At 39.6% G+C, this 22,228-nt stretch overlaps 12 protein-coding genes across 12 annotated transcripts; 7 read left to right on the top strand and 5 right to left on the bottom strand. All coding sequences in view use genetic code 12, as the record gives it.

Moving 5' to 3' along the window:
- Nucleotides 1-339: 339 nt before the first annotated feature.
- Nucleotides 340-1,521, top strand: POT1-2 (Pot1-2p; the record flags this gene model as incomplete). The annotated part of the gene is made up of 1 exon (XM_067693761.1): nucleotides 340-1,521. One exon carries the CDS (start codon nucleotides 340-342, stop codon nucleotides 1,519-1,521), a length of 1,182 nt encoding a protein of 393 aa, XP_067546150.1.
- Nucleotides 1,522-1,599: 78 nt separating this feature from the next.
- I9W82_004666 (diacylglycerol/polyprenol kinase family protein) lies at nucleotides 1,600-4,262 on the bottom strand (the record flags this gene model as incomplete). Its single annotated transcript, XM_067693760.1, has 2 exons — nucleotides 1,600-2,543; nucleotides 3,065-4,262. 2 exons carry the CDS (start codon nucleotides 4,260-4,262, stop codon nucleotides 1,600-1,602), a joined length of 2,142 nt encoding a protein of 713 aa, XP_067546149.1.
- A 103-nt stretch (nucleotides 4,263-4,365) lies between these two features.
- On the bottom strand, nucleotides 4,366-5,247 carry I9W82_004665 (uncharacterized protein; the record flags this gene model as incomplete). The annotated part of the gene is made up of 1 exon (XM_067693759.1): nucleotides 4,366-5,247. The coding sequence occupies one exon, from the start codon at nucleotides 5,245-5,247 to the stop codon at nucleotides 4,366-4,368; it is 882 nt and encodes a 293-aa protein (XP_067546148.1).
- An 84-nt stretch (nucleotides 5,248-5,331) lies between these two features.
- On the top strand, nucleotides 5,332-6,813 carry I9W82_004664 (uncharacterized protein; the record flags this gene model as incomplete). The annotated part of the gene is made up of 1 exon (XM_067693758.1): nucleotides 5,332-6,813. The coding sequence occupies one exon, from the start codon at nucleotides 5,332-5,334 to the stop codon at nucleotides 6,811-6,813; it is 1,482 nt and encodes a 493-aa protein (XP_067546147.1).
- A 16-nt stretch (nucleotides 6,814-6,829) lies between these two features.
- On the bottom strand, nucleotides 6,830-8,638 carry I9W82_004663 (uncharacterized protein; the record flags this gene model as incomplete). The annotated part of the gene is made up of 1 exon (XM_067693757.1): nucleotides 6,830-8,638. One exon carries the CDS (start codon nucleotides 8,636-8,638, stop codon nucleotides 6,830-6,832), a length of 1,809 nt encoding a protein of 602 aa, XP_067546146.1.
- A 208-nt stretch (nucleotides 8,639-8,846) lies between these two features.
- I9W82_004662 (NAPDH-dependent diflavin reductase) lies at nucleotides 8,847-10,571 on the top strand (the record flags this gene model as incomplete). Its single annotated transcript, XM_067693756.1, has 1 exon — nucleotides 8,847-10,571. One exon carries the CDS (start codon nucleotides 8,847-8,849, stop codon nucleotides 10,569-10,571), a length of 1,725 nt encoding a protein of 574 aa, XP_067546145.1.
- Nucleotides 10,572-10,666: 95 nt separating this feature from the next.
- Nucleotides 10,667-11,995, top strand: MSF1 (phenylalanine--tRNA ligase; the record flags this gene model as incomplete). The annotated part of the gene is made up of 1 exon (XM_067693755.1): nucleotides 10,667-11,995. One exon carries the CDS (start codon nucleotides 10,667-10,669, stop codon nucleotides 11,993-11,995), a length of 1,329 nt encoding a protein of 442 aa, XP_067546144.1.
- A 282-nt stretch (nucleotides 11,996-12,277) lies between these two features.
- I9W82_004660 (uncharacterized protein) lies at nucleotides 12,278-12,517 on the top strand (the record flags this gene model as incomplete). Its single annotated transcript, XM_067693754.1, has 1 exon — nucleotides 12,278-12,517. One exon carries the CDS (start codon nucleotides 12,278-12,280, stop codon nucleotides 12,515-12,517), a length of 240 nt encoding a protein of 79 aa, XP_067546143.1.
- Nucleotides 12,518-13,022: 505 nt separating this feature from the next.
- I9W82_004659 (uncharacterized protein) lies at nucleotides 13,023-13,940 on the bottom strand (the record flags this gene model as incomplete). Its single annotated transcript, XM_067693752.1, has 1 exon — nucleotides 13,023-13,940. One exon carries the CDS (start codon nucleotides 13,938-13,940, stop codon nucleotides 13,023-13,025), a length of 918 nt encoding a protein of 305 aa, XP_067546142.1.
- A 638-nt stretch (nucleotides 13,941-14,578) lies between these two features.
- Nucleotides 14,579-15,223, bottom strand: I9W82_004658 (SOD4; the record flags this gene model as incomplete). The annotated part of the gene is made up of 1 exon (XM_067693751.1): nucleotides 14,579-15,223. The coding sequence occupies one exon, from the start codon at nucleotides 15,221-15,223 to the stop codon at nucleotides 14,579-14,581; it is 645 nt and encodes a 214-aa protein (XP_067546141.1).
- Nucleotides 15,224-16,678: 1,455 nt separating this feature from the next.
- Nucleotides 16,679-18,445, top strand: I9W82_004657 (uncharacterized protein; the record flags this gene model as incomplete). The annotated part of the gene is made up of 1 exon (XM_067693750.1): nucleotides 16,679-18,445. One exon carries the CDS (start codon nucleotides 16,679-16,681, stop codon nucleotides 18,443-18,445), a length of 1,767 nt encoding a protein of 588 aa, XP_067546140.1.
- A 594-nt stretch (nucleotides 18,446-19,039) lies between these two features.
- Nucleotides 19,040-21,959, top strand: I9W82_004656 (uncharacterized protein; the record flags this gene model as incomplete). The annotated part of the gene is made up of 3 exons (XM_067693749.1): nucleotides 19,040-19,060; nucleotides 19,189-19,225; nucleotides 19,285-21,959. 3 exons carry the CDS (start codon nucleotides 19,040-19,042, stop codon nucleotides 21,957-21,959), a joined length of 2,733 nt encoding a protein of 910 aa, XP_067546139.1.
- Between the last annotated feature and the right edge of the window lie 269 nt (nucleotides 21,960-22,228).

Here is a 22,228-nt window from a genome sequence, read left to right as displayed (position 1 = left end):
AATGAGTAGACTTTATCCCCAACGTACCATATTGAGTGTGTAGATCTTTTAGATTATTTGTTTTATCGGGATTACACCGAATTTGTATTAGCTCATTCCCAACTTCATGTCGTATATTGAAGAAGTTTTCAATTTTGTCATCTTTTCCTCTATTTTGCAACTATTTACACCTATTTCCGGTCGGCTTCACTTTTTTCCGGAAAAGCATTTCTCTCTTCCCCCCCCACCACATAACTCATTTATACCCAACATGATATAAAAGGATAATCTTGAAAAAAATGATGCCCCCCTTTTCTAGCTTGATCCTACCAAAAGCTCACACTCTACTGTCCTCATTCAATGTTTAAAAAGTCAGCTAAGGATATCGTGATTTTATCCGCTTTGAGAACACCAGTCACCAAGTCGGTCAAGGGTGGCTTGGCTCAGCTTTATCCAGAGGAGTTACTTTACCAAGTGTTACGCGGCTCTTTAGCTAAATCAAAAGTTGACCCTAACTTGATTGATGACATTCTTGTTGGTACCGTTTTGCAAACGTTAGGTGGGCAAAAGGCTTCATCCTTAGCGGTGAAAAAGGTGGGCTTCCCAATAAAAACTACGGTGAACACAATTAACCGACAATGCGCTTCCTCAGCCCAAGCCATTACGTACAGTGCTGGAGCTCTCCTTAGTGGTGAGAACAAGTTTTCCGTTGCAGCTGGTGTCGAATCTATGACCCACGATTATTTCCCTCATCGTGGTATTCCTCAACGCATATATCAACCTTTTTTGGAAGATGCCAGCGAGGAGGCTAAAAACGTATTGACTCCAATGGGAATTACAAGTGAACTGGTTGCCGAAAAGTTTGGAATAACTAGACAATCTCAGGACGAATTCGCAGTACAATCGCATTTGAAAGCTGCCAAGGCGACGGAATCAGGCCATTTTGCGAATGAAATTATATCAGTCGAGGCACGCAATGAAGCAGGGAAAGCAACGACTGTCCAAAAAGACGATGGAATTAGACCTGGCTCTACATATGAGAAATTGCTGACTTTAAAACCTGTGTTCAAAGAGACGGGTGTCACAACTGCAGGTAATTCTTCTCAAATATCAGACGGCGCTTCAGCAGTTATCTTGACTACCCGAGAGAATGCTGAAAAATACGGTTACAAACCAGTGGCTAGATTTGTTGGGTCTAGTGTTGCCGGTGTTCCTGCTGGATTGATGGGAATTGGACCATCTGAAGCTGTACCACAATTGTTGAACAGATTTGGCTTAACGCATAAAGACATTGACATTTTTGAGTTGAACGAGGCATTTGCTTCTCAGCTGATATATTGTATTGAGAAATTGGGTTTAGACTATGAGAAAGTGAATCCATATGGAGGTGCAATCGCCATTGGTCATCCTTTAGGGGCTACTGGTGGTAGAGTGGTTTCCACTTTATTGAACGGATTAAGAGCACAAAATAAAGAGTTGGGAATCGTATCCATGTGTACATCCACCGGTCAAGGTTATGCAGGATTGTTCATCAATGAATAAGACATAAATAAATAAATAAAAAGAACTTCCATTAAAGCTATCGAATAAACCAGTCTTATCTCTATAAATAAACAAACTCTAAACATGAAATAAACGCACTAACCAATAAACTAGGGTCCCACTTAGGACAGGAATCGTAAAGTTATCATCCAAACCCCAAAGATCAACGAGTTCGGAAACACTGGCGATAAAACCAACAAGTATGGAATAAACGTGAAAGTTTAGCTTGCTCAGCTCGGGTGTCCAATAGATATCACCAGGATTGTTCACGTCATAGCCAGGAATGAAGTACCCATAAAGTAAATATGCTGAAAACACTCCGATTGCAAAACTTCCCAAAGCTCCAGCCAAGGACTTTCTCTCTCCCAATTTGGGCGTATACTTCCCATACCTACGGCCAACTGTAGAAGCAGCAGTATCAGCCCAACTCAATAATAAAATACTCAAGACACTGATATCCTTGGGATAGAGGTACAACACAATCAACACCCCTGCCAAGTAAAATAATGTCCCATTGTAAGAATTTTTTTCACTTTCACGGATGATAAACCACATTTGCGATGTGACAAACTTGTTGATTTCGGGATTGTTGAGTCTGACCAAATCATTAATCAACACACCTAAAAAGCACGTAAATAATGGAACAAACAATTGTGGGATTGTAGTTCCTTTGGTATACAACCACAAAGTTAAAACACCAATAGATGAGTGGAACACTTTCCTAGGAATCTCATGCTTGACCAAAAACTGTTTAAACTTGCCTTGAACGGGGGAGGAAGAAGAAGAAGTAGATGAACCAGCCTTGCTTTTATTATTTGCATTTATCTTTTCTGTTACGCCTGAATCATTCACGTCTAAATCTGTGGCGGAACTTTTACTAGATAATGCTTGAAATTCATCCTCTTCATCATCTTCGTCATCATCATCATCTTCTTCTTCGGATGTCCCGTCATCATTTGTAGTGTTGTAAATGTAAGTTTTGTCCTCCTCTTCGATGTATGAATCCTGGGCTTCGTCAAAGTCTAGCATGCTAAATCCTTTCTGGGGTTTAGGCGATGACGTGTTTATCGTTCCAGCAGCAGCAGACATTTAAGTTGTAAAACTGTGATCGATATGAAAAGATGTTGATTATTAGAGAGTATGAGTCTTGTTGAATAATTGAAACTTAAAAGTGTGTATAAGCTATAAGGTTTTTGTTTATATTTTTTTTTTTTTTTGTATGATCTGCTGAAGAGCTTTCCTTTATTTTTTTTCTTCTTCTATGCGCATTGGAAAAACGTTTTACCCGATTGCAGAAGGCTATTTATAGAACCGAGACCCCGATAAAGAGGACCCCACGTAAACCCTTTGACTACACACACACATAATAAGACGACAGAAAAAAGGAAAATTGTCTAACATTTCTCATGTTCTTAAAAAAAGGCCAACAAAACTATATAACGCAAGAAATTGACTGACCAATGTGTGTGTTCTCCCGAGTTGAGGCTTGTTTCTGTCTCAAAGCCAAAAACGTCAAAGTTGAAGCTTTTTGTAGAACGCATACTCATTCTATGGCCTCTCGATGTCGAAGATCTCGTTCTGGAGAGTCCTTCGGGTTTGGTCACATCAACTGAGGACATTGCCTTGATGGGTGGCAAGTGAATTAAATCTTGATCATAAATCGGAGTTAACGTAGTAGTGCTACTTGACAGATCTACTACAATCTCACTTGATACATCACCGAATAGTTCTTCATTCTGAGAATACTCTGCGATTTGTTTGGCAAAATACTCTTCATACTGAGTGGTTGATGGTACACTTGTTGCGTCTGCAACTTGTGCAAACTGAATAGCATTCGCATCAATATAGCCAATATTTTGATCTCTGTCAAAAAGAATGGTATAATCTCCTTCCTTTAGCACTCCCAACATTTCATCCATGTCAATACTGGCAGCACTAGTGGTTGAGGTTGGAACTTCATTCCAAGCAACCTTTGGCTTATGGTAAGGCAATCCAATGTTCACTTTTTGATTTGTATGATACTGAAACTGAGGCTTGATCATAACTGAATCGGAAGGAGGCTTCCCAGTCATAATCTGTCTCCCATTAATCTTTGGAGTGGAGACAACAGTTTCAACATAGGTTTCATAGCTGATGGGTACGGCAGAGACTTTTGATGTTGCTGTTCCCATTACGGTAACCGGACCCTGCTCTACTTTTTCCAACTGTTTCATATAGCTTACCTCTCGTTGGCTCATTTGCTCCCTCAACTCTTCCAACAGCAATTCTAATCGTTTTATCTCTGCAAGTGCATCAAATTCTGATGTGCGGACTACCTGCTGTTTTAAAGAGTAAGCAGTTGCAGCTGAGACTGTAATGGAATCATTAACACTAGTCATCAATTGCGGAGCTTCAGTGACCATTGATAATCGCGTCTTAACCTCAGGAACTGTCATGACTGTTTCAGAAGGCACGAATGCTGTTACTTTACCTCCCGACATGTTGAAACTGAGATTCTCCTTGAGCGACAATGTTGTTTTGGAATCCAAGTGGGCTTCTCCAAAGTTTACTGGAACACCCTCATTCAGAATAATGACTAATGAAATGGTGTGATTCAACCCAAGTGCTTTGCGTCGAGGAAACGCCTCCTTGAAAAAATTGATATGTTGATGAAACCGCTGCTCCACGCTTGAGAAGTTGTGAGAAAATGCTGGTTGCAACAAAAGCAGTACGAGTGCAGTGGACACAATGACAAAATGCATGGGATGATTGTTGGCGATGTAGGCAATGGAGGCTTTAGAGGGCTAATTTTACCACAACGTCTTCGCCACCCGAAATTTGTGGCACTTTCATTTCTTTTTCTTTTTAAAAATTTATGACTGCCTTTGCAATATCAAAATAATCTTCGGCAATTTTGGATTCGGGATCTGATACAACGACTGGTTTCCCTAAATCGGACTGAAGGCAAATCTTCTCATTTAAGGGAACATTAGCAACAACTTTTACCCCATTCTCCTCAGCAACTCTCTCCGCGCCATTACTCTTGAAAATATGGGACTCGTGATTGCAGTTGGGGCAAATGTAGTGACTCATGTTTTGTACAATTCCAATTAATGGTATGCCAACTTTGTTAAACATGGAAATCCCCTTCACTGCATCGATCAATGCAATATCCTGCGGTGTAGTTACTATGATTGCACCAGAAATATTTAGTAGCTGACTAATGGATAGCTGGGTATCACCTGTCCCAGGAGGCATATCTATTATCAAATAATCTATGGGTGACCACTCAACATCGAATAGTAATTGCTGGATAGCCTTCATTACCATCAACCCACGCCAAACCACAGCCTGTTCATCTTTGATTAGATAGCCCATTGACATTGTCTGAATCCCATAGTTGGACAACGGCAACAATTTACCTGTAGTTTGTGATAATCTTGGTTCACCTTTTAAATTCATCAATCGGGGAATTGATGGGCCAAATATATCAGCATCTAATAAACCCACCTTTTTACCAAGCTTTTGAAGAGCCAAAGCTGTGTTGGCCGATACAGTTGATTTTCCGACGCCTCCTTTAGCTGATGATACTAAGATGATATCTTTCACATTTGGAATGCGTTGTTTTATCGGAAGGCCCTTGGAGGGGGAAGCTGGGCCATTTTTATTGAGCTTGGGAAGTCCCAATGGATTCTCATGACTAAAAAGTCTAGCAAATGTAGCTATTCCTCTTGCTGTTCTGATCATTGCATATGTATAGAGAGGGATTGAAGAAAAAAAAATTGCGTAGATCAGAATTCTTTACCAAAAAAAGCCCCATCATCTTCATCAATGCTTAGACGAATATGTGCGACAAGATTCTATAAAACTACATCCAACCCACTACAGTCAACCGTATATGCATTATCCACTCCATTTGCTAAATCGGCAATTGCCGTGGTTCGAATATCGGGTCCACAAGCTTCTTATGTGTTGGGAAAGTTAACAAAGTCAGATGCTCCACCACAGCATCGAGTAGCTAAAGTGCGCAAATTGTACTCGATGCAAGATTCGAAGCTTCTCGATGAAGCCCTTACTTTGTTTTTCAAACTGCCGAAATCATATACAGGTTTGGATTTACTCGAGCTTCATTTGCATGGGGGAACAGCAATCATAAAAGCGGTGCTTAAATCAATAAGGGACCTACACGATCCAGAAAGCGGCAAAATAATACGACAAGCGGAACCAGGTGAATTTTCTCATCAGGCGTTTGTGAATGGAAAGTATGATCTTACGGCTTTGGAAGGGATAAGCGAGGTGATCAATGCTGAAACAGAACAACAAAGATTAGCCTCATTGTCTTCAATGACCGGCCAAACTAAAAGCTTGTTCAACAAATGGAGACAGGACATTTTGGAAAATGTGGCCAATCTCACTACATTGATTGACTTTGGCGAGGACCATGATCTTACAGAGATTGACACGCTTTTTCATGATGTCGGATCTAATATCTCAAATTTGGAAAAACAGATTAAAGCGTACCTTAAGAATGTCAAATCTTCACAAGTTCTATTAAATGGGATCCAGCTTACATTATTAGGTCCCCCCAACGCTGGTAAATCATCTATATTAAACACCTTGTCAAATAAGGATGCCGCTATTGTAAGCGATATAGCTGGAACTACACGAGATGTGTTGGATATTCCATTAGATATTGGGGGATACAAAGTAGTATTGGGCGACACGGCTGGTATACGACTGTTGAACAAGGCTGATAAAATCGAACAGGAGGGTATTAAGAGGGCTAAGTTGAAGTCACTCTCTGCCGATCTTATTCTTGTCGTTCTTGATCCTACTAACAATGAACACAATGAAGCTATATTTGATCACGTACTGGAACTAGTCAACAAACATCAAAAAGATGTCATTGTTGTATTGAATAAAGAGGATTTGTTTTTGGAGCAAGAAGCCAACATTGTTGCAAGGTACGCGGAAAAGTTGAACGTTTCAATCGATATAATTCGCGTTGTGTCATGCTCATCTGGTTATGGTATTGAAGCCCTCAGGAATGAATTGATTGCAAAGTTCAAGGCGATGACCCATTTTGGTTCCCAGGATGCGGCCATTGTATCCTCCAGAGTGCAGGATATTTTGGAATTCGATGTGTTGAGTGGGTTTAAGGAGTTTCACCATTGGAAGGAAGAAGGTGATGTGGTTTTAGCATCGGAAGGTTTGAGACAATCTATAGAAGGGATTGGAAAGATCACCGGAGAAGCTATCGGTATAGAGGAAATATTAGGTGTAGTATTTTCAAATTTTTGCATTGGTAAATAGAATTATAGTACAGAAATTAGTTGGCACTATTACAAACAACGAAGAATGTAATACTTTCAACATCCCATGACATTTTCATTTGCTGAAGTTGATGCCTGGTGTGTCGACTACCCGAGTGTTCATCAGGCTGTTCCTGAACGATTGTATTTTTGACTTTCCGACTCAATGATGGAGCCACTTTGCACTCAAAAGTCAACATATTCAAGCCATGAGCTAGCTTTACATCATACTGAACAGCTAAAAGGTTTTCATCGTCCTTTGTCTCTTCAAAGCAATCGTTAGGCTGATTAAGGACTTCACCATTAACGGTCAAACTGCATTGAAAATCAACATCTGAAGTCAGATTGAGGTACCCGTGACCATCTGTCAAGTCTGGTTCCTTGACAAGATATAGAAGGTGATGCAATGAAGTTTTCAATGAAATATATGGCAGCACGTCATTGGGTAACGAAACCGTGTACGATTGATCAACGTATCCATTTGCAGGCACCTTGTAGGAAAACAAAGTTGCAATTGACTGTTGAGCTTGGGCTGGAAACAAGGATCTTTTAACTTCCGTTTCGCTTGAAGTTTGGTTTGATAAGGAAGCGTCTAACTTGTCTTGGGCATACTTGGCAATATGAGATAGGATTGCCGGAGACGAGAATATAGATGACTCTTGGATGATTGAGTTGCTTTCCAAAAGAGTAGGCAATGTCTTTCCCATAGTGTTCTCAGTTGTTTTGTCCAAATGAATTTCGACTGGAGGCTTGATTGAAGGCTCTGATTCAAGTTTGACTCTTCCTTTGTTTCTGCCTTCGTCAAATGTACTGCTCAGCACATCATGAACTTCGTCATCATCATCATCGTCATCATCATCGACATTGCTCACTGTGCGTCTAGGTTTCTTATCCAAGTTTTTGTTCAAACTTATCTTTAATTTAGGTGCCTTTTGTTTATTTACTTCAACGGCTTCTACTCTTTTTCTCAATTTGTCATACTGCCCTTCAAAATATTCTTGAAGAAGTATTGCATCCTGGTGAATTTGAGATTCTTCATTGTTATAAGCTTTAGCGTTGGTGAAAATAAGGGTAGCAGTATCGTGAAATTTTTGTAGATTATCAGCTAATGGGTACTTTGGACTGAATAATTTTTTTGCTTCCAACATGGATAAAAGAGTGTTGAATGCCATTGGCTTTGACACAAACATGGAGTAGTCAGTGTAAATGTCTTGATCAACTTCATCCAAAAACGGTCCACTTATAACCCCAATTTCCTCAAATTCATGATCTATGACGTCCTTAAGGAGATTAGCGCACAATTCAGGCAACTTGCCAAATGTGACCTCTTCTTCCTTTGAGGCAGAGTTTGCTGGCAGCACTGATGAAGGATTCTTTAATGTCAATTTTATTTTTGGATGTTTTGTGTCTGCTGGTGGGCTGTTTTCATAAGCTGTAACTTGGTCAGTCACAAACTCAACTATTTTCTTTGCATTTGCAACAATCCAGGAGTCTGCATCATTGTATGTTGCTGCATTGTCAAGCAAAAGCTTGAAATCATCAAGGAATTCATCTGTAGATTCTCCGGTGTATCTAGTATGGATTCTCTTTTGAATCTCATTAATTGATATGGGGCTCTTTATAAGGTGGTAATAGTCCGGATACAACTTTTTAGATGGTAGTTTAACAAACGCAGCCGCAAGCTGTTCCTCTTCTTCCCGCAAGTCCAAAACCAAGTTGATAGTGGATTGGTAAAATGCTTTGTTCTCTTCGGGCAAGTGTGCGCTAGCCTTCAATTTCTTCAGTGCTGATGGTGGCGACACATTTGTTTTTCTTTTTGGCGGCATGGTCTATTTGCAACGATTGTTTGGTAGTTTGAATTCCAAATGGAATGAAATTGGTTTTGTTGTGATTGTCAGTGTGAATTTTTTTTTTTTTATTTTTTTTCTTCTCTCTTGGCTCGTGTCGTGGATTATACGACACACTTTTCTTTTGATTAGTGAGACCAGAGAGAAGATCAAAAGCTTCTTGCTTCCTTCAACAAAACACACATATATGTCAGATAGGATCGTGATCTTATATGGGTCAGAAACAGGCAATGCTGAGGAATATGCCAAGTACTTGAAGCTTCGATTAAAGAGCTACAACTTGAAGCCAACATTATCATCGTTAGATGCATTTCCATTGAAAAAATTAGTGACAGACACAGACCATCTCATTATAATATGTTCCACTACAGGACAAGGGGAGTTACCTCGTAACTCGAAATCGTTTATGAAGTTTATCTGTAAAAAGAAACTTCCAGTTGATCTTTTCCAACATGTGCGATTAACAACTCTAGGTTTGGGTGATTCGTCTTATTCAAAGTACAATTATGCCATTAAGAAGATACACGCTAGAATGATGCAACTAGGATGTCACGAACTATCTCCAAGATGCGAAGCTGATGAAATGTCGCCAGAAGGAGTGGACGGTTTTTACCTAGAATGGGAGACGCAACTTCTAGCTGCCTTGTCAAAATTCTTTCCAATGTCGACCGAGCCTGACCTCACCACTGTTCCCATGCCTGAGTACAAAGTATCCTTCAAACTTGCAGCTGATCAATTGGCTCAGAACTCACTATTAACAAAGATGTACAACAGCTTACAAGTTGGAACTGTAATTTCAAACGAGCGTATAACCAGTGCAGACCATTTTCAAGACGTGAGACGAATAAAAATCACCTCGAGGAACTTGAAGTACTACCCCGGTGACACTATTTCCCTATATCCTTGTAATTTTGACCTGGACGTTGAAGCTTTTCTTGAACTGCAGCCACAGTGGTTAGAGGTGGCTGACAAGCCTTTAAAGGTAAGAAACTTGGTTGATGGAGAGCAGGTTATAACTTTGCGCAACTTGATCAAGTACCATTTGGATATCATGTCGATTCCAAGGCGCAGCTTCTTTGCTATACTATGGCACTTTTGTGATGCCACCACCGAAGATGGACAAAGAGAACAAGAGAAGTTGAAGGAGTTTGGATCATTTGCTGACCCCGAGGAACTTTACAATTATGCAAATAGACCACGAAGGCTGATATTGGAAACATTAACTGAATTCAAAAACAATCTAACCGTTCCTGTGTCCTACATATTAGACTTGATTCCCTTGATTAAACCTCGTATGTTTCTGATTGCTTCGCGTCCTAGTGAGACTGAGGTTGAGGTTGTGGCTGCCATAGTGGAATACAGAACTATTATAAGGCGCATCCGTCGTGGACTTTGTACAAGATGGCTAAAAGCTTTACAAGAAGGGGATGAAGTTCATTTGAGTATTGATAGATCATCGTTTAAGATTACCCAGAGTCCGATTATAATGGTGGCGCCTGGAACCGGAATAGCGCCAATGAAATCATTAGTGGATGAAATATTGCACCAGAATTCGTTACAAGAGTTGTTCCTCTTCTTTGGTTGTCGTCATGCCGAAAAGGATCATCTTATAAAGCTGTTTTGGGAAAAGTCAGACAATTTACATGTCTACAGTTGCTTTTCACGGGATGAAGACTCAGAATATAAGTATGTCCAGGATGCTATTATTGCGAATTACACATTAATTGGAGATTTGTTGTTGAACCAAGATGCCAAGATATTTGTATGTGGTTCAAGTGGTAAAATGCCTAGAGAAGTGAAATTGACATTTGTAGAGGCTGTTAAGAGGTACAATAGCATGTCGGAAGAAGATGCAAAACGGTATATTCTCGAACTAGAAGACAATGGTAGATACAAGGAAGATGCTTGGTGAGATTTTGTATGTGTAAATAGAACGCAAAAAAGAAGAAAAAAAAAAAGATTTGAAAATTGGAAATCAGTCCACGATTTAAACTTTCTCTCCAGTTCATGTTCAGACAATCTGTTGGACCTTTCAGGTCCGCTTTTGTTCGTTTCTCTAGCAATGTTGCGAAGCCAATTGTGGTTAATGGGAAGTCATATCCTGCCGACGAGTGGACAAACATTCCTCCCTTCATTCTCAATCTAATAGACCGAAAATTGCATAAAAACGTTAACCATCCAATAGGGATATTGCAAGATTTGATTCGTCAGAACGTGGAAGGTATGGGGTACACTGTGTACGACAATTTCCATCCTATTGTTACCAAGTATCAGAATTTCGACAGTTTGGGGTTCCCGGAAGATCATGTTGGAAGATCAAAATCAGATACATACTATTTCAACAAAGAGCACTTATTGAGAACACACACATCTGCTCACGAACAGGAATGTTTCGTTAACTCGAAAACACCTGGGTACTTGATTACTGCTGATGTTTATAGACGAGACGAAATTGACAGAACCCATTACCCAGCATTCCACCAGTTAGAGGGTGCTAGAGTATGGAACAAAGGAGACTTGGAACAAATTCAAAAAGATATTGATGCAATTCCACAAACAAACATTATCGTGGAAGATCCATTTAGAGAGAGTCCCGTCACGCCAAACAACCCGGGACAAGGATACATGAGTAATGAAGAAATCAGACTTGTGTCTACTCACTTGAAAAAGACAGTCGAGTTTATTGTAAATCAAGTGTTTGAACGAGCTAGGGAGTCAGCCAAAAAAGCTGGCTCCACTGAACCATACTTGAATGAGCCTTTGAAAGTACGTTGGGTTGAGGCTTATTTTCCATGGACTTCACCCTCATGGGAAATCGAGGTGTGGTGGAAAGGTGAATGGTTGGAATGCTGCGGATGTGGTGTTGTACAACAACAAGTGTTGCTCAATTCAAATCTAGGTGATCAAAAGATCAGTTGGGCCTTTGGAATTGGGTTGGATAGAATTGCCATGCTTTTGTTTGATATACCTGACATTAGACTCTTTTGGACCCATGATGAGAGATTCCACAAACAGTTCAAACAGGGTGAAATCAGCACTTTTGTACCTTACTCAAAGTATCCAGGAGTCAAGAGGGATGTTTCATTTTGGCTTAATGCGGATTACAAGTTGCATGAAAATGATGTAATGGAGATTGTGAGGAACCGTGCTGGTGATTTGGCAGAAAGTGTTGTCAATGTTGATGAGTTTACGCACCCAAAAACGGGTAAAAGATCACAATGTTATAGGATTAATTACCAGTCTATGGATCGAAATTTAACAAACAACGAAATTAATTCAATTCACGGCAAAGTGGAAGAAGATCTTGTCAACCGTTTCAAAGTTGAAATCAGGTGATAATTAGACGTATATTTGTACATAGTTAACAAACAACAGACAACTTGTTGATGCATGCAGGGCTTTCTCTCTGAAATGTAGGTAAATGCATACGGAGTTTGGACGGAATTGGTAGCGATTTGCCTTCACTTTAATTTTTGCAGCTTCGTATAGAGTCATACGTTTATTATCTGAGTGGCAAAGAAATTTAAATATAAAAAGGCAGCGATATTCACTAAAGAGGCGTTCCTGTTTCGTAACTGTGTATCAATTCTTTACTATCAACTAAACACTATTTAAATAATGAGAGGAGCTTATTACGGTTATCGTCCACGTCATTTCGGATTTGGTGGACTTTTCATTGTATTTGGTGCATTCGTTTTGGGAAGAATGTCTGCAAGTCACTATGGTCCTGGTCAACATTGGAGACACCAACACTGTGGGTTCAAACATCATTCTACATGCCAATGCCCAGACTGTGTCAAGCAACAGCAATTGAGCAAAGATCAGGAGCTTAGGTCATTAAACTATCATCAATCATAAGTCGCTAATGTATATAGTCAAGATAGGTCGTGTATATAGTAATAGTTCATAAAGGTTCATGAGGATAATTGTAGATGTCATGCTTTAAATTGCATTTAGTTGCATAGACCATAGGGGGTATATAAAGGCGACCAAAATTGTAGATGGTATGTACCGTGGGTACTTCCACAACAATAATGAAGTCTCATTTCGGATTAGCTACAGTAGCCTTGGGCATAGCTCTATATTCGTACAAGTTGTTTCTACAAACACATGATAAGTCAGATCAAAAGTTTCACAATCACAAATGGTATACTGATTTTGATAAAGAATACGACGCTTACAGAATGGAAATTGACAATCAAATCGACTTCTGATGAGAGAGCTCTAAGAAGAGAAAGAATATCTGGCAAGTATTGAACGATAATTGCTGATCAAATTTTCCAGGAAGGACGAGGTCAATCCCGCTTACATAGTAAATACTCAATAATAATCTAACCATTCAGCTACTTAAGTATACACTGTCTCACCATTTGTAGTAAGCAACCAATAGAATGATATCAGCAACAATTTCTGGAAATAAAGCCAAACAACCGTAGTACTTTGGCAAACCAACCATTAACATGTACTTACTTGGTGAGTTGAAATCGATACCATGGAAAGCACTAATCAATGAATAGACACAACGAATAATCAATATCACCAATGCTGCTATCAACAATTGTGAAATAAATGCACAATGCCTTGCAGTAACTGAGATGTACGTCAATATAGCAATGAGACCCACGACACCAACAACAAAAAGCACCGCTGAGGCTTTGATTAAAGCTTGCTCGCTTGAATTTGAGGAGGAGTCATTACTATCCAACTGACTTGTTCCGATAACGTTTGTAACAACGGCGGCAATTAAAACAAGTGTGAGTATTCTGAAAGGTACGTTCTTCAAGTCCTTTACCTCTTTCAAGATATCATTGCCGGGATTGAGTGAGAAATCTTTAGAGACGTAGCGCGTTGCTGACTCCTCATCTTCAGGCCCTTTTCTGAAACCACCAGCGGACCTATTGCTGTCATTGTCTGAGTCAATTTCTCTGTGGTTGTTGACATCTTGCGGATCGTCTATTTTGAAAGCAACGATTCCTCGGGCGAGCGAACTAACAGCCCTAGTGATGAATCCTAGACTAATTGAATCACAAATATATGTACCAATAAACAAACTTTCGTTGAACTTTTTATTTCCAAGAAAGACTAAACCCACAATTCCACCAGCGATTTTAATACCATTAAAGATTACCATAAGAATGAAAAAGGTCAAAATTGATTTGATTCTGAGTCCCTTCCTGATTTGTACGAAAGTGATACTAAAAAATGCTCCAATTGCAAGTATAAAGACACCAAGTTGAACTCCACTAACTGCTTTCCAGCCTTCTGTTTGTTGTAAATTCATGATGATTGTAGTTACTTTGTAATTGATGATTGAGATGGGAACCTCTTCATTCATGGGAACATGGACGGGTATTTATAGTCAATTTGAAAACAAGCTCAGTGAGACGTTTCTACGCCCCATCTTGTATCTTATTGAGTGACAAAAGGCGCGGTAATTTCATTTTCGCAGTCTCATTTCACCTATCTGTTAACGCCGTACACGCTTACATAAGCGGTTCATTTTTATCCGCTTATGTAATCAACAGATATTAACGATTATGTAAGCGCTTAACTGCAAATATCCAAAGCCTTGTTCAATTACGACAGATGATAAAGCGGAGTCACAATGCCTCCGATTACGATCTTAGATTAAGCCGTTAAAGCCACATTTACATTACATCATCTAGCCTGAATGATTGCCCTCACTAAAAAATGTAGTAGAGTTGAAGACTACATTAGATGGAGAGCGTGTGGCAAAGCCGTGATGTCACTTTGCATAGTTGCAGCTTATGATTGCATCAAAGCCCCCCTACAAACTAAAAGTTTACTGATCTGTTGAAAATTTTATTACCTCTAAATTTCTAAATAAAATAAAACGACTTTCTCATCACCTTTTCAATGAGAATTAAAACTGCGCACAAACATTCCATGCTTGCACGATTAGATCAACAAAGCGGCTGCACCAGCAAGAGCACCAACGAGCATTCCGCTGGTTTGCATCTTACCAGCACCATTGGCAGTTGAAACACCCGATGTGGTTGAGTTTGTGCTGTTGGAACCACCTTCGGTTTCCAACTTGGTAAGGTTAGAACAAGTGATTCTGCTAGTGTTGGCATAGTGAATAACAATGGACAAGTCACCAAAGTAGGTTTTGGAGTCTGGGTTCAAGGAAATATAGTTGTCAACATATTCAGTGGATAACAGTTGACCTTGAATCTTACCGTGTCTTCCAGACAAATCACCAGCTTCTTTACCTTGTGGAGTGGTGGCATTTTCATTTCCACCATATGGATTCAAGTGCAACTTGGTTCCTGTACAATTTCCATCAGATGGAACTGGGAGTTCATGAATGTGGTAAGGGAATGGTCCACCAGAGGAAGGCAACCCTTCGACGTCAACTTTAACCAAAACAGAACCATTTTGGGCTGGTTCAAAGGTAATTGTTCCAGTGACATCAGACTTGGATGACTTTTTAAATGTTGCTTGCAAAGATGGTTGGTTTGCAGAGTCAGTTTGGATTGGAGTATCACCAGCGATTGCAACTGAAGCAAGAGCCAAGACAGATAAAATTGAGTAAGAAACCATTTTTCTTTTGATTGTGCTTTTGCTAAAGGAGCTGGAAAAATCTTTAGCATAATCAGGCAATTCGTCCCCCTATTTATACAAAATCCCTACTTTGGGAAGGGAAAATCCTTTTTCACACTGACTGATGGATCTGATAATGTGGGATTTGAGTTTGTGCTAACTTTAATGTAGGCACCACAATGGTTACAAAACTGAAATGAAATGCAAACAATCAAAACAATAAAGCAAGGAATTCTTGCTTTCCCATTGGCCCATTATCTCAAACAATGGTTTCCCAATTGGGGTATTGTTAGCACATTTTGGTTATGACAAACAATAGTTTGAAACAAAGACAAAAGTCAGTGCTTTGTGGTTTAATTAGGATGGTCGTGTAATCCTGAGAATTGCTTTCCAGACTAAAATATGAAGCTTAAAAGCCCTCAAATTACGGCCGAAAGATTAGTTTGTAATCCAAAACCTAGAGCACGTTCGCACTACTAGCGAAGAATGAGTTTTGATTGGTTATTCTAGAAGCTCTTTTTTGTTTTTCCGGAACCGGTTATTTTGACGGAATAGATTTTGACCCTGTTTGCCAAGACTATTTTGCACCTGTTAAGGGGGGGAACGTATGTGCCAATGACATGCTTCAATTTTTGATTGTCGTATCTGATTCATCCAATAGTGATACCTTCATAGTGGATGATTTCATTTGATACTGATGATATATGGTGATTAACTAAGCGGGTGAAATGTAAGACTTTGTAGTGGAGTTGTGCGACACATGCGTGCTTTTACGCACTAAGTATCTATGAGAAATGCGAGCTCCTATTACGATAGAACTTGTTTTAAAGTAAAGAGCAAAAGGAGAATCAATTGATCTTATATACTTTTTTGAATCTATCGTGGTACCCTCTTATCATGTTGAGTAATATCTCGTTGTTCAAAAGCAGAAAGTCAAAATTTGCTCATCAAACATATTACAAGGTTCAACTCAGTTTACTCCATTTGATGGGAAAGATTCATCATTTAGGCTTCGATATAGTAGCATAGAAGCAGACGGCTCTTCTGTCCTCGATAGCGTGCCTTTCCTGTCTCAAGGCACTGGGCCGTGTATGCAAAATGCTGAACAAATTAGACAATACATTTCCAACTTTTGGTACACTATGACAGCACCTACCTTAAGCTATATTTCCTTATACTCCTTCAACCTGTTAGGTGTGCGAAAGTCTATCTCATTCGCAGTGGTTGTACTTCGTAACCACCTCGTTTGCGTTTGTGGCACATGAAACTAGGACGGGCCAGCACGGAAAAAAATAAATCTCAATCTTCATGTGATAATTATGCATAAAGCAAACTTGCATCAAAAGCTTTTCCTAGATACCCACCAACTTACTTTACTGCACCAGAACACGATTCATTTTGTATCACATTAGATAAACTTCTGATTGATTTGCTGTTACCAAGGAAGACACAGTCATGACAATTCCACTCCTTGGGAGATTAAACATCTTTGACTGGCCTGTCATCATCATATCATTTTCACTAGCATGGTTTGAATTCTTAGTGTCACTAATTACCACCCTTCTTCCATGGCGGTTCATAAATGCTTGTACCACTGTGGTTAAGCAACTTTTCCGTTTCACTTCAAATCCTATCGACTTGATAACTCAACTGATACCTATAACAAATGGGGTTGACTCTGAGGAGAAATTTCACTATTTGAAAGAAACAGACTTGACAAAGGCAAACGTTAGTAAACAAAAATACGATTTGATGATTGAAATGTTGAATGCAGAAACGATTCACGATATGGTTAGCTTATTCGGTTACGAAATTGAAAGTAGAATTGTCACCACAAAAGATTCATATTTGTTGTCCTTGCACAGACTTAAAGGTGGTCCATCAAAAAGAGTGCCCAATGGGAAAGTTGTTTATCTCCATCATGGATTATTAATGTGCAGTGAAGTATGGGTCACTATGCTTGAAAAATATCAAAATCTCCCTTTTATCTTGTACGATTTGGGGTATGATGTATGGATGGGTAACAACCGTGGTAACAAATATAGTCAAAAGCATTTATACTATGATGTGCACTCAACTAAATTTTGGAATTTTTCCATTGACGAATTTGCATTGTTTGATATACCCAACCTGATTGAATATATTTTAAAGGATACTGGCAAAGAGAAATTGACATATATTGGATTTAGTCAAGGTAGTGCCCAAGCATTTGCAAGTGTGTCGGTGAACTCAGAATTAAACCGCAAAATTGATCAACTTATTGCAATCTCACCAGCAACTACTCCTCATGGACTTTACTCCAAGTTTCTTGATATTTTACTAAAGTCTTCACCCAATGTCACCTACTTGTTATTCAGTCGAAAAGTGCTTATGCCATCCTGCCTCTTTTGGCAAAAGATCATGTACCCTCCTTTGTTTGATAAAGTGATTGATCTTTCGAATTACATGTTGTTCAACTGGAAGTCCTTTAACATTTCAAAATTGCAAAAGTTAAGCAGTTATGCACACTTGTATTCCACCACCAGTGTTAAATGTGTTGTTCATTGGTTTCAAGTTATGAGTTCGAAAAACTTTCAGATGTATTTTGATACTACTACGTCATCTTCGTTATCAGGAGTACATCCAGTTAGTTATCCATTGAAGAATATTCAGATACCCATTCATTTGATATACGGCACCACCGACTCATTAGTTGATATAGATGTCATGAGGTCTCAGTTGCCGAAAAAGACCACCACCACCGTTCCAGTGCACAACCACGAACATTTGGATAACTTGTGGGGCGAAGATGTCTTTGAGGCAGTTTTTAAGCAGGTATTGCAGTACTTGGGTGAGAATATGGACGATGTTTACTCGAGGTTGTTTAGAACTAATGAAGATGTAAAGCTAATCGAGGATATATTTCGTCCTGACATTGGATTGAGTGGTTTAGCTATTGATAATGAACTGACTCGGTTTGATTCCACTAGTCTCATTGCTGATGGCAAAAGTGACCATGATTACGAATTCGATGTGACGCAAATTTCGAATGTATCAGTATCAGGTCAGTTTTCCAACCTGTCATCTTCGCAAGGAGGTAAGCTATCTTATTTGAAACTAGCTAATAACAAAAGCAAGACAAGCAGACAAGGAAGCGATAAGTTGTCTCAAAGTGTGGATAGCGCCAATACTGCTGATTTTAAAACTCCTCAGTCAATTGGGTCTACATCGGTATTTATATAGATTTAAAAAAGTGTGCATGCTTTGGTTTTTGAGAAGATGTAGAGAAGTGAAGAATGCCAATTAAGGGGCATGTCGTATCGCTCTCTCATGTGTTTTAACCGGCTACTGCAAATGCCGAATCCTAGTCGGCTGCTACCAAAAACTATTGCACATATTCCTTTTTGTGTTACTTTAGGTCGTGCACGTTTGCCCTGTTGCAGAAAGATGACTAAAGGTTAAAAAGCGTTTTTCGCTTATTGAGGGGCAAGCTGGGGTAAGTTCCGCCGAACCAGCAGGACTGACTGTAGGAGAGCGTAAGTTGATAAACCAGCATCCAAACTCTCTCCTCTTCTTCTTCGATCAGGGAAGTTTCAGTAATTTTATTGCGTGTTAAAAGAAATCTATGGTGAGGCAAAATACAAACAGAGAGAGAGAGAGAGACAAAGAGAGAGAAAGGGAAAAAAAAATTAGAGAATAGGAAAATTACATAAACAGGGTAACACACCCACACTTTATTCAAACCACATAAATTAAAAAACTGAACTTATTGAATCGAACCCACACAGCGACGTCAAAAAAGAAAAATCAAATCTACACTTTTGACACGTTACGGGGATGACATCAAATGGGCATGTTGTATGTTATTTTATTTTTTATGCTTTTGTTTGCATTTAGTCCATTTTTTTATGGAACGGCATCATGAAGTGGCCATTAGTGCCATCATTATCTCGAATGTGAAATACTAACTTATCACGCTTTTTTAGAGAACTTTCCATGTCATTGGAGAATTTCATCCCAATAGTATGTATACCCTTGTTTCAAGCACAAGAAAGTTTTAAATACTAACAGCTTTGTTTTAGCTTTGGTGAAACGAGTGGTTCGTCAAATTCCTCGCTCCTTACCATATTATGAGAACACCGGCAGTCATAATGTTGAAGATGAGACTGATCCTGTAGTTTGTGAATTGATGAAAATAAGGCCCCATAAGCCCCAGTTTACAATTTTATCACAATTGAATGATGAAACAGTTCCATCATATTCATCGAAACTACTGGAGTTGTTGTATCTTTTATTGGAAGAAAAACAATTAGATGACCATATAAGAATGGATCTAGAACGATCGTTGAGTAATCTAATTTCATTCATCCCATGGGTCGTACCCGATATAGTTGAGAATTTGGAAATCGATACCAAGGTAAGTTACAAAAATCGTCAAAGCATTCCTAAACCGAAAAGGGACGCTGCTGGACCTGGCGCCAAGTACCCTGATGGATATTTATCAAAGATTTTGATTGATAATTTTGATACCTTGATCAAGTTTTCTTCGACATATTTCAACTTGACGTTAAGTACACTGGTGACAAAGTACATTGTGGAGTTGATCTACCAGTTGTATTACTGGGAAGTGGTGCATTTAGCACATACAAACCCGAAAGTCATTGATTTTCTCGAATTGATTGGATTTGAAATAACTCAAACCACATTTGGTCCAATAATCAAACCACCCGAAAACTACCTCAATGATAATTTACTACAAGGATTACAATATCCCTTCCCATACCCATTTTACAACTATAGTTACCATGCTTTCAATTCCAAAGTTGAAGATAAAAAATTTGATCGTGTTCATATAGAGCCTTATATGGATATCACGTTGAAGAACGTTGATCCAGTGCCGAGAAAGAAAAGGAAAGGAAGTGGAAGAACTCCAGAAGATACTAGAGTGTCCAGCCCGAATTTTCCACGCGCTCGGATAGGGTCAAACGCTGCTGCTGCGCAAACTATTGGGTCGCACTGGAGCAAACCGGCAAAGACAAAGGTAGACGAAGGCAAGAGAGGGAGGGAGAAAGAACAGTTGGCTCATGGTCCTACTCCTGTCCAATCCCCGCCAGTGGCCATTTCACAAAGCTCCGTTTCTGCATCATCAGTGCCACAGCAGAGCCCAGTATACCCACAACAATCACCCTATCTACGAAATAATCCACCGCAAGGCATTTCTCCTGTTCCATATAATCACTATTCATTTCAATCACTCCCACCTCCTACACCGCAGCTTCCACAACAAATGCAGAGTCAACAATTTTCTACAAGTCCCCCACTGCAACTGCAACTGCAACTGCAACTGCAACTGCCTCCTTTCCACTTCCAACATCCGCAACATACCCAATCAACCCCAACTTTGATGGCCAAAGGTAATCCAGTATCCTCTTCTTCATTGGAACAGCAGAGAGAGTTACCAAGCATTGCGCCGATTTCAAACTACACATCATCTCAAGATAACTTGTTGCCTTCGATTACAAAACTTACCGACCGAAAGGACCATAATGTATCAGAGGTACTGTCGCGTCAAGGGTCGTCTATACAGAATACAGGATTGGGAATCACTGCTCCTATAGGTGCACAGACATCACCTCCGATGGGTATGCCACCACCCCAACCAACTAGCCTGTTTCCAAGCTATGTTGAAAATGACAGGAAGCAGTCAGGAGATGTGCAATACAACGCAAGATCACCTTTTCAATCTGGTCAAACCAGTCAGGTATCTCTGTTCCCTAGTTCAGAAGCTGTCGTTGATGCAGAAGCTGATCAGGCACCTACTGAGAAGAACAAGAAAGGTTCTCGTTATAGTGTTATTCATCAGTGTCACTTGACCGACCCTGCCACCAATACCAAATGTCTTAAAATATTTTATGGAAAGAATGAGTTGTTGAGACATCAAGAATTTGTTCATGCTACCAAGAAGAGAATATACAAATGTTTATATTGTGAACGACTTGGTCTTAGTGTTCAAAGCTATCCACGTCATGATTCTCTTGCTAGACATATTAGAAGGAAGCATGGTATCACTGGTAAGGAGAATAAGATGGCTGTGAATTATGCAAAAGAGAATGTCATTATTCTTGATGATGCGGAAGGACCAAATATCGAATATGGTCCCGAAGAAGGCTATTCTAAGCAACCACCTGCAGACCCTGTTGATTCATTGGGACCACTGGAAGCAAGAGCTCGTAGGAGGGAAATGTTGGAGTATCAAGAGTTTAAGCAAAATGTGGAACAAGACCTACGGGAGGTAAGAAGGAGTAAACATAACTCACATTCATCTGAACCAGGTCCTGAGGGTGGACGAAGACCTATACCTTTACCTACACAAGCTGCTCCGACGTTCAAAAAGCCACTGTTTTCAACAGGAGCATCTACATATCCTCATGGCTCGCTTTCCGATAGACATGTATCAAGTTTTCCCTCAGTGTTGGAGGACACTCCCACAATGCAAGTTGTACCAAATAATGCATCGCAACGTCTGTTTTCCATATACATGGGTCCCAATTCAATTCCTTCTGAATATACTCAACGGGAAATGCAAAGTAGCAGCACAGGACTACCTCATACTGATACTGATCAACGTCCAAATGAATTTAATAGTGGTGCGCTGGACTCAGCTTTGAGAAACTCTAGCGAGTCGCGAAGATCTGGTGTGAAGCTTCCACTGATTCACGATATTGATAATGAGATTGGGCACGCTTATCGTGGGTAGTATATATATTTGTAAATACATTTGTAAGAGTATAAGTCATTTAATCATTGCATAGTATATCATTGGGGGGAGGGTGGTACTTCGTAGCTAAAGAGACGAGACAGTCTTGCTTTTAACGACTGCAAAAAAAAAAGTGGAGTTCGTATCGTCTACAAAAGTCGTGCGCCAATACGTAGCCAATATAATAGTCGGAAACACAAACTTAAGTCATAGTAAAGTCCTTACTACTTTTGAGCGATAGCAGTTGCTTTCACGTATGGTTCCGACTC

The sequence above is a fragment of the Candida metapsilosis genome, assembly GCF_017655625.1.
Source record: "Candida metapsilosis strain BP57 chromosome Unknown scaffold7, whole genome shotgun sequence".
In the NCBI taxonomy this organism is placed as follows: Eukaryota; Fungi; Ascomycota; class Pichiomycetes; order Serinales; family Debaryomycetaceae; genus Lodderomyces; species Lodderomyces metapsilosis.
This window is presented reverse-complemented; position numbering and strand designations above follow the sequence as displayed.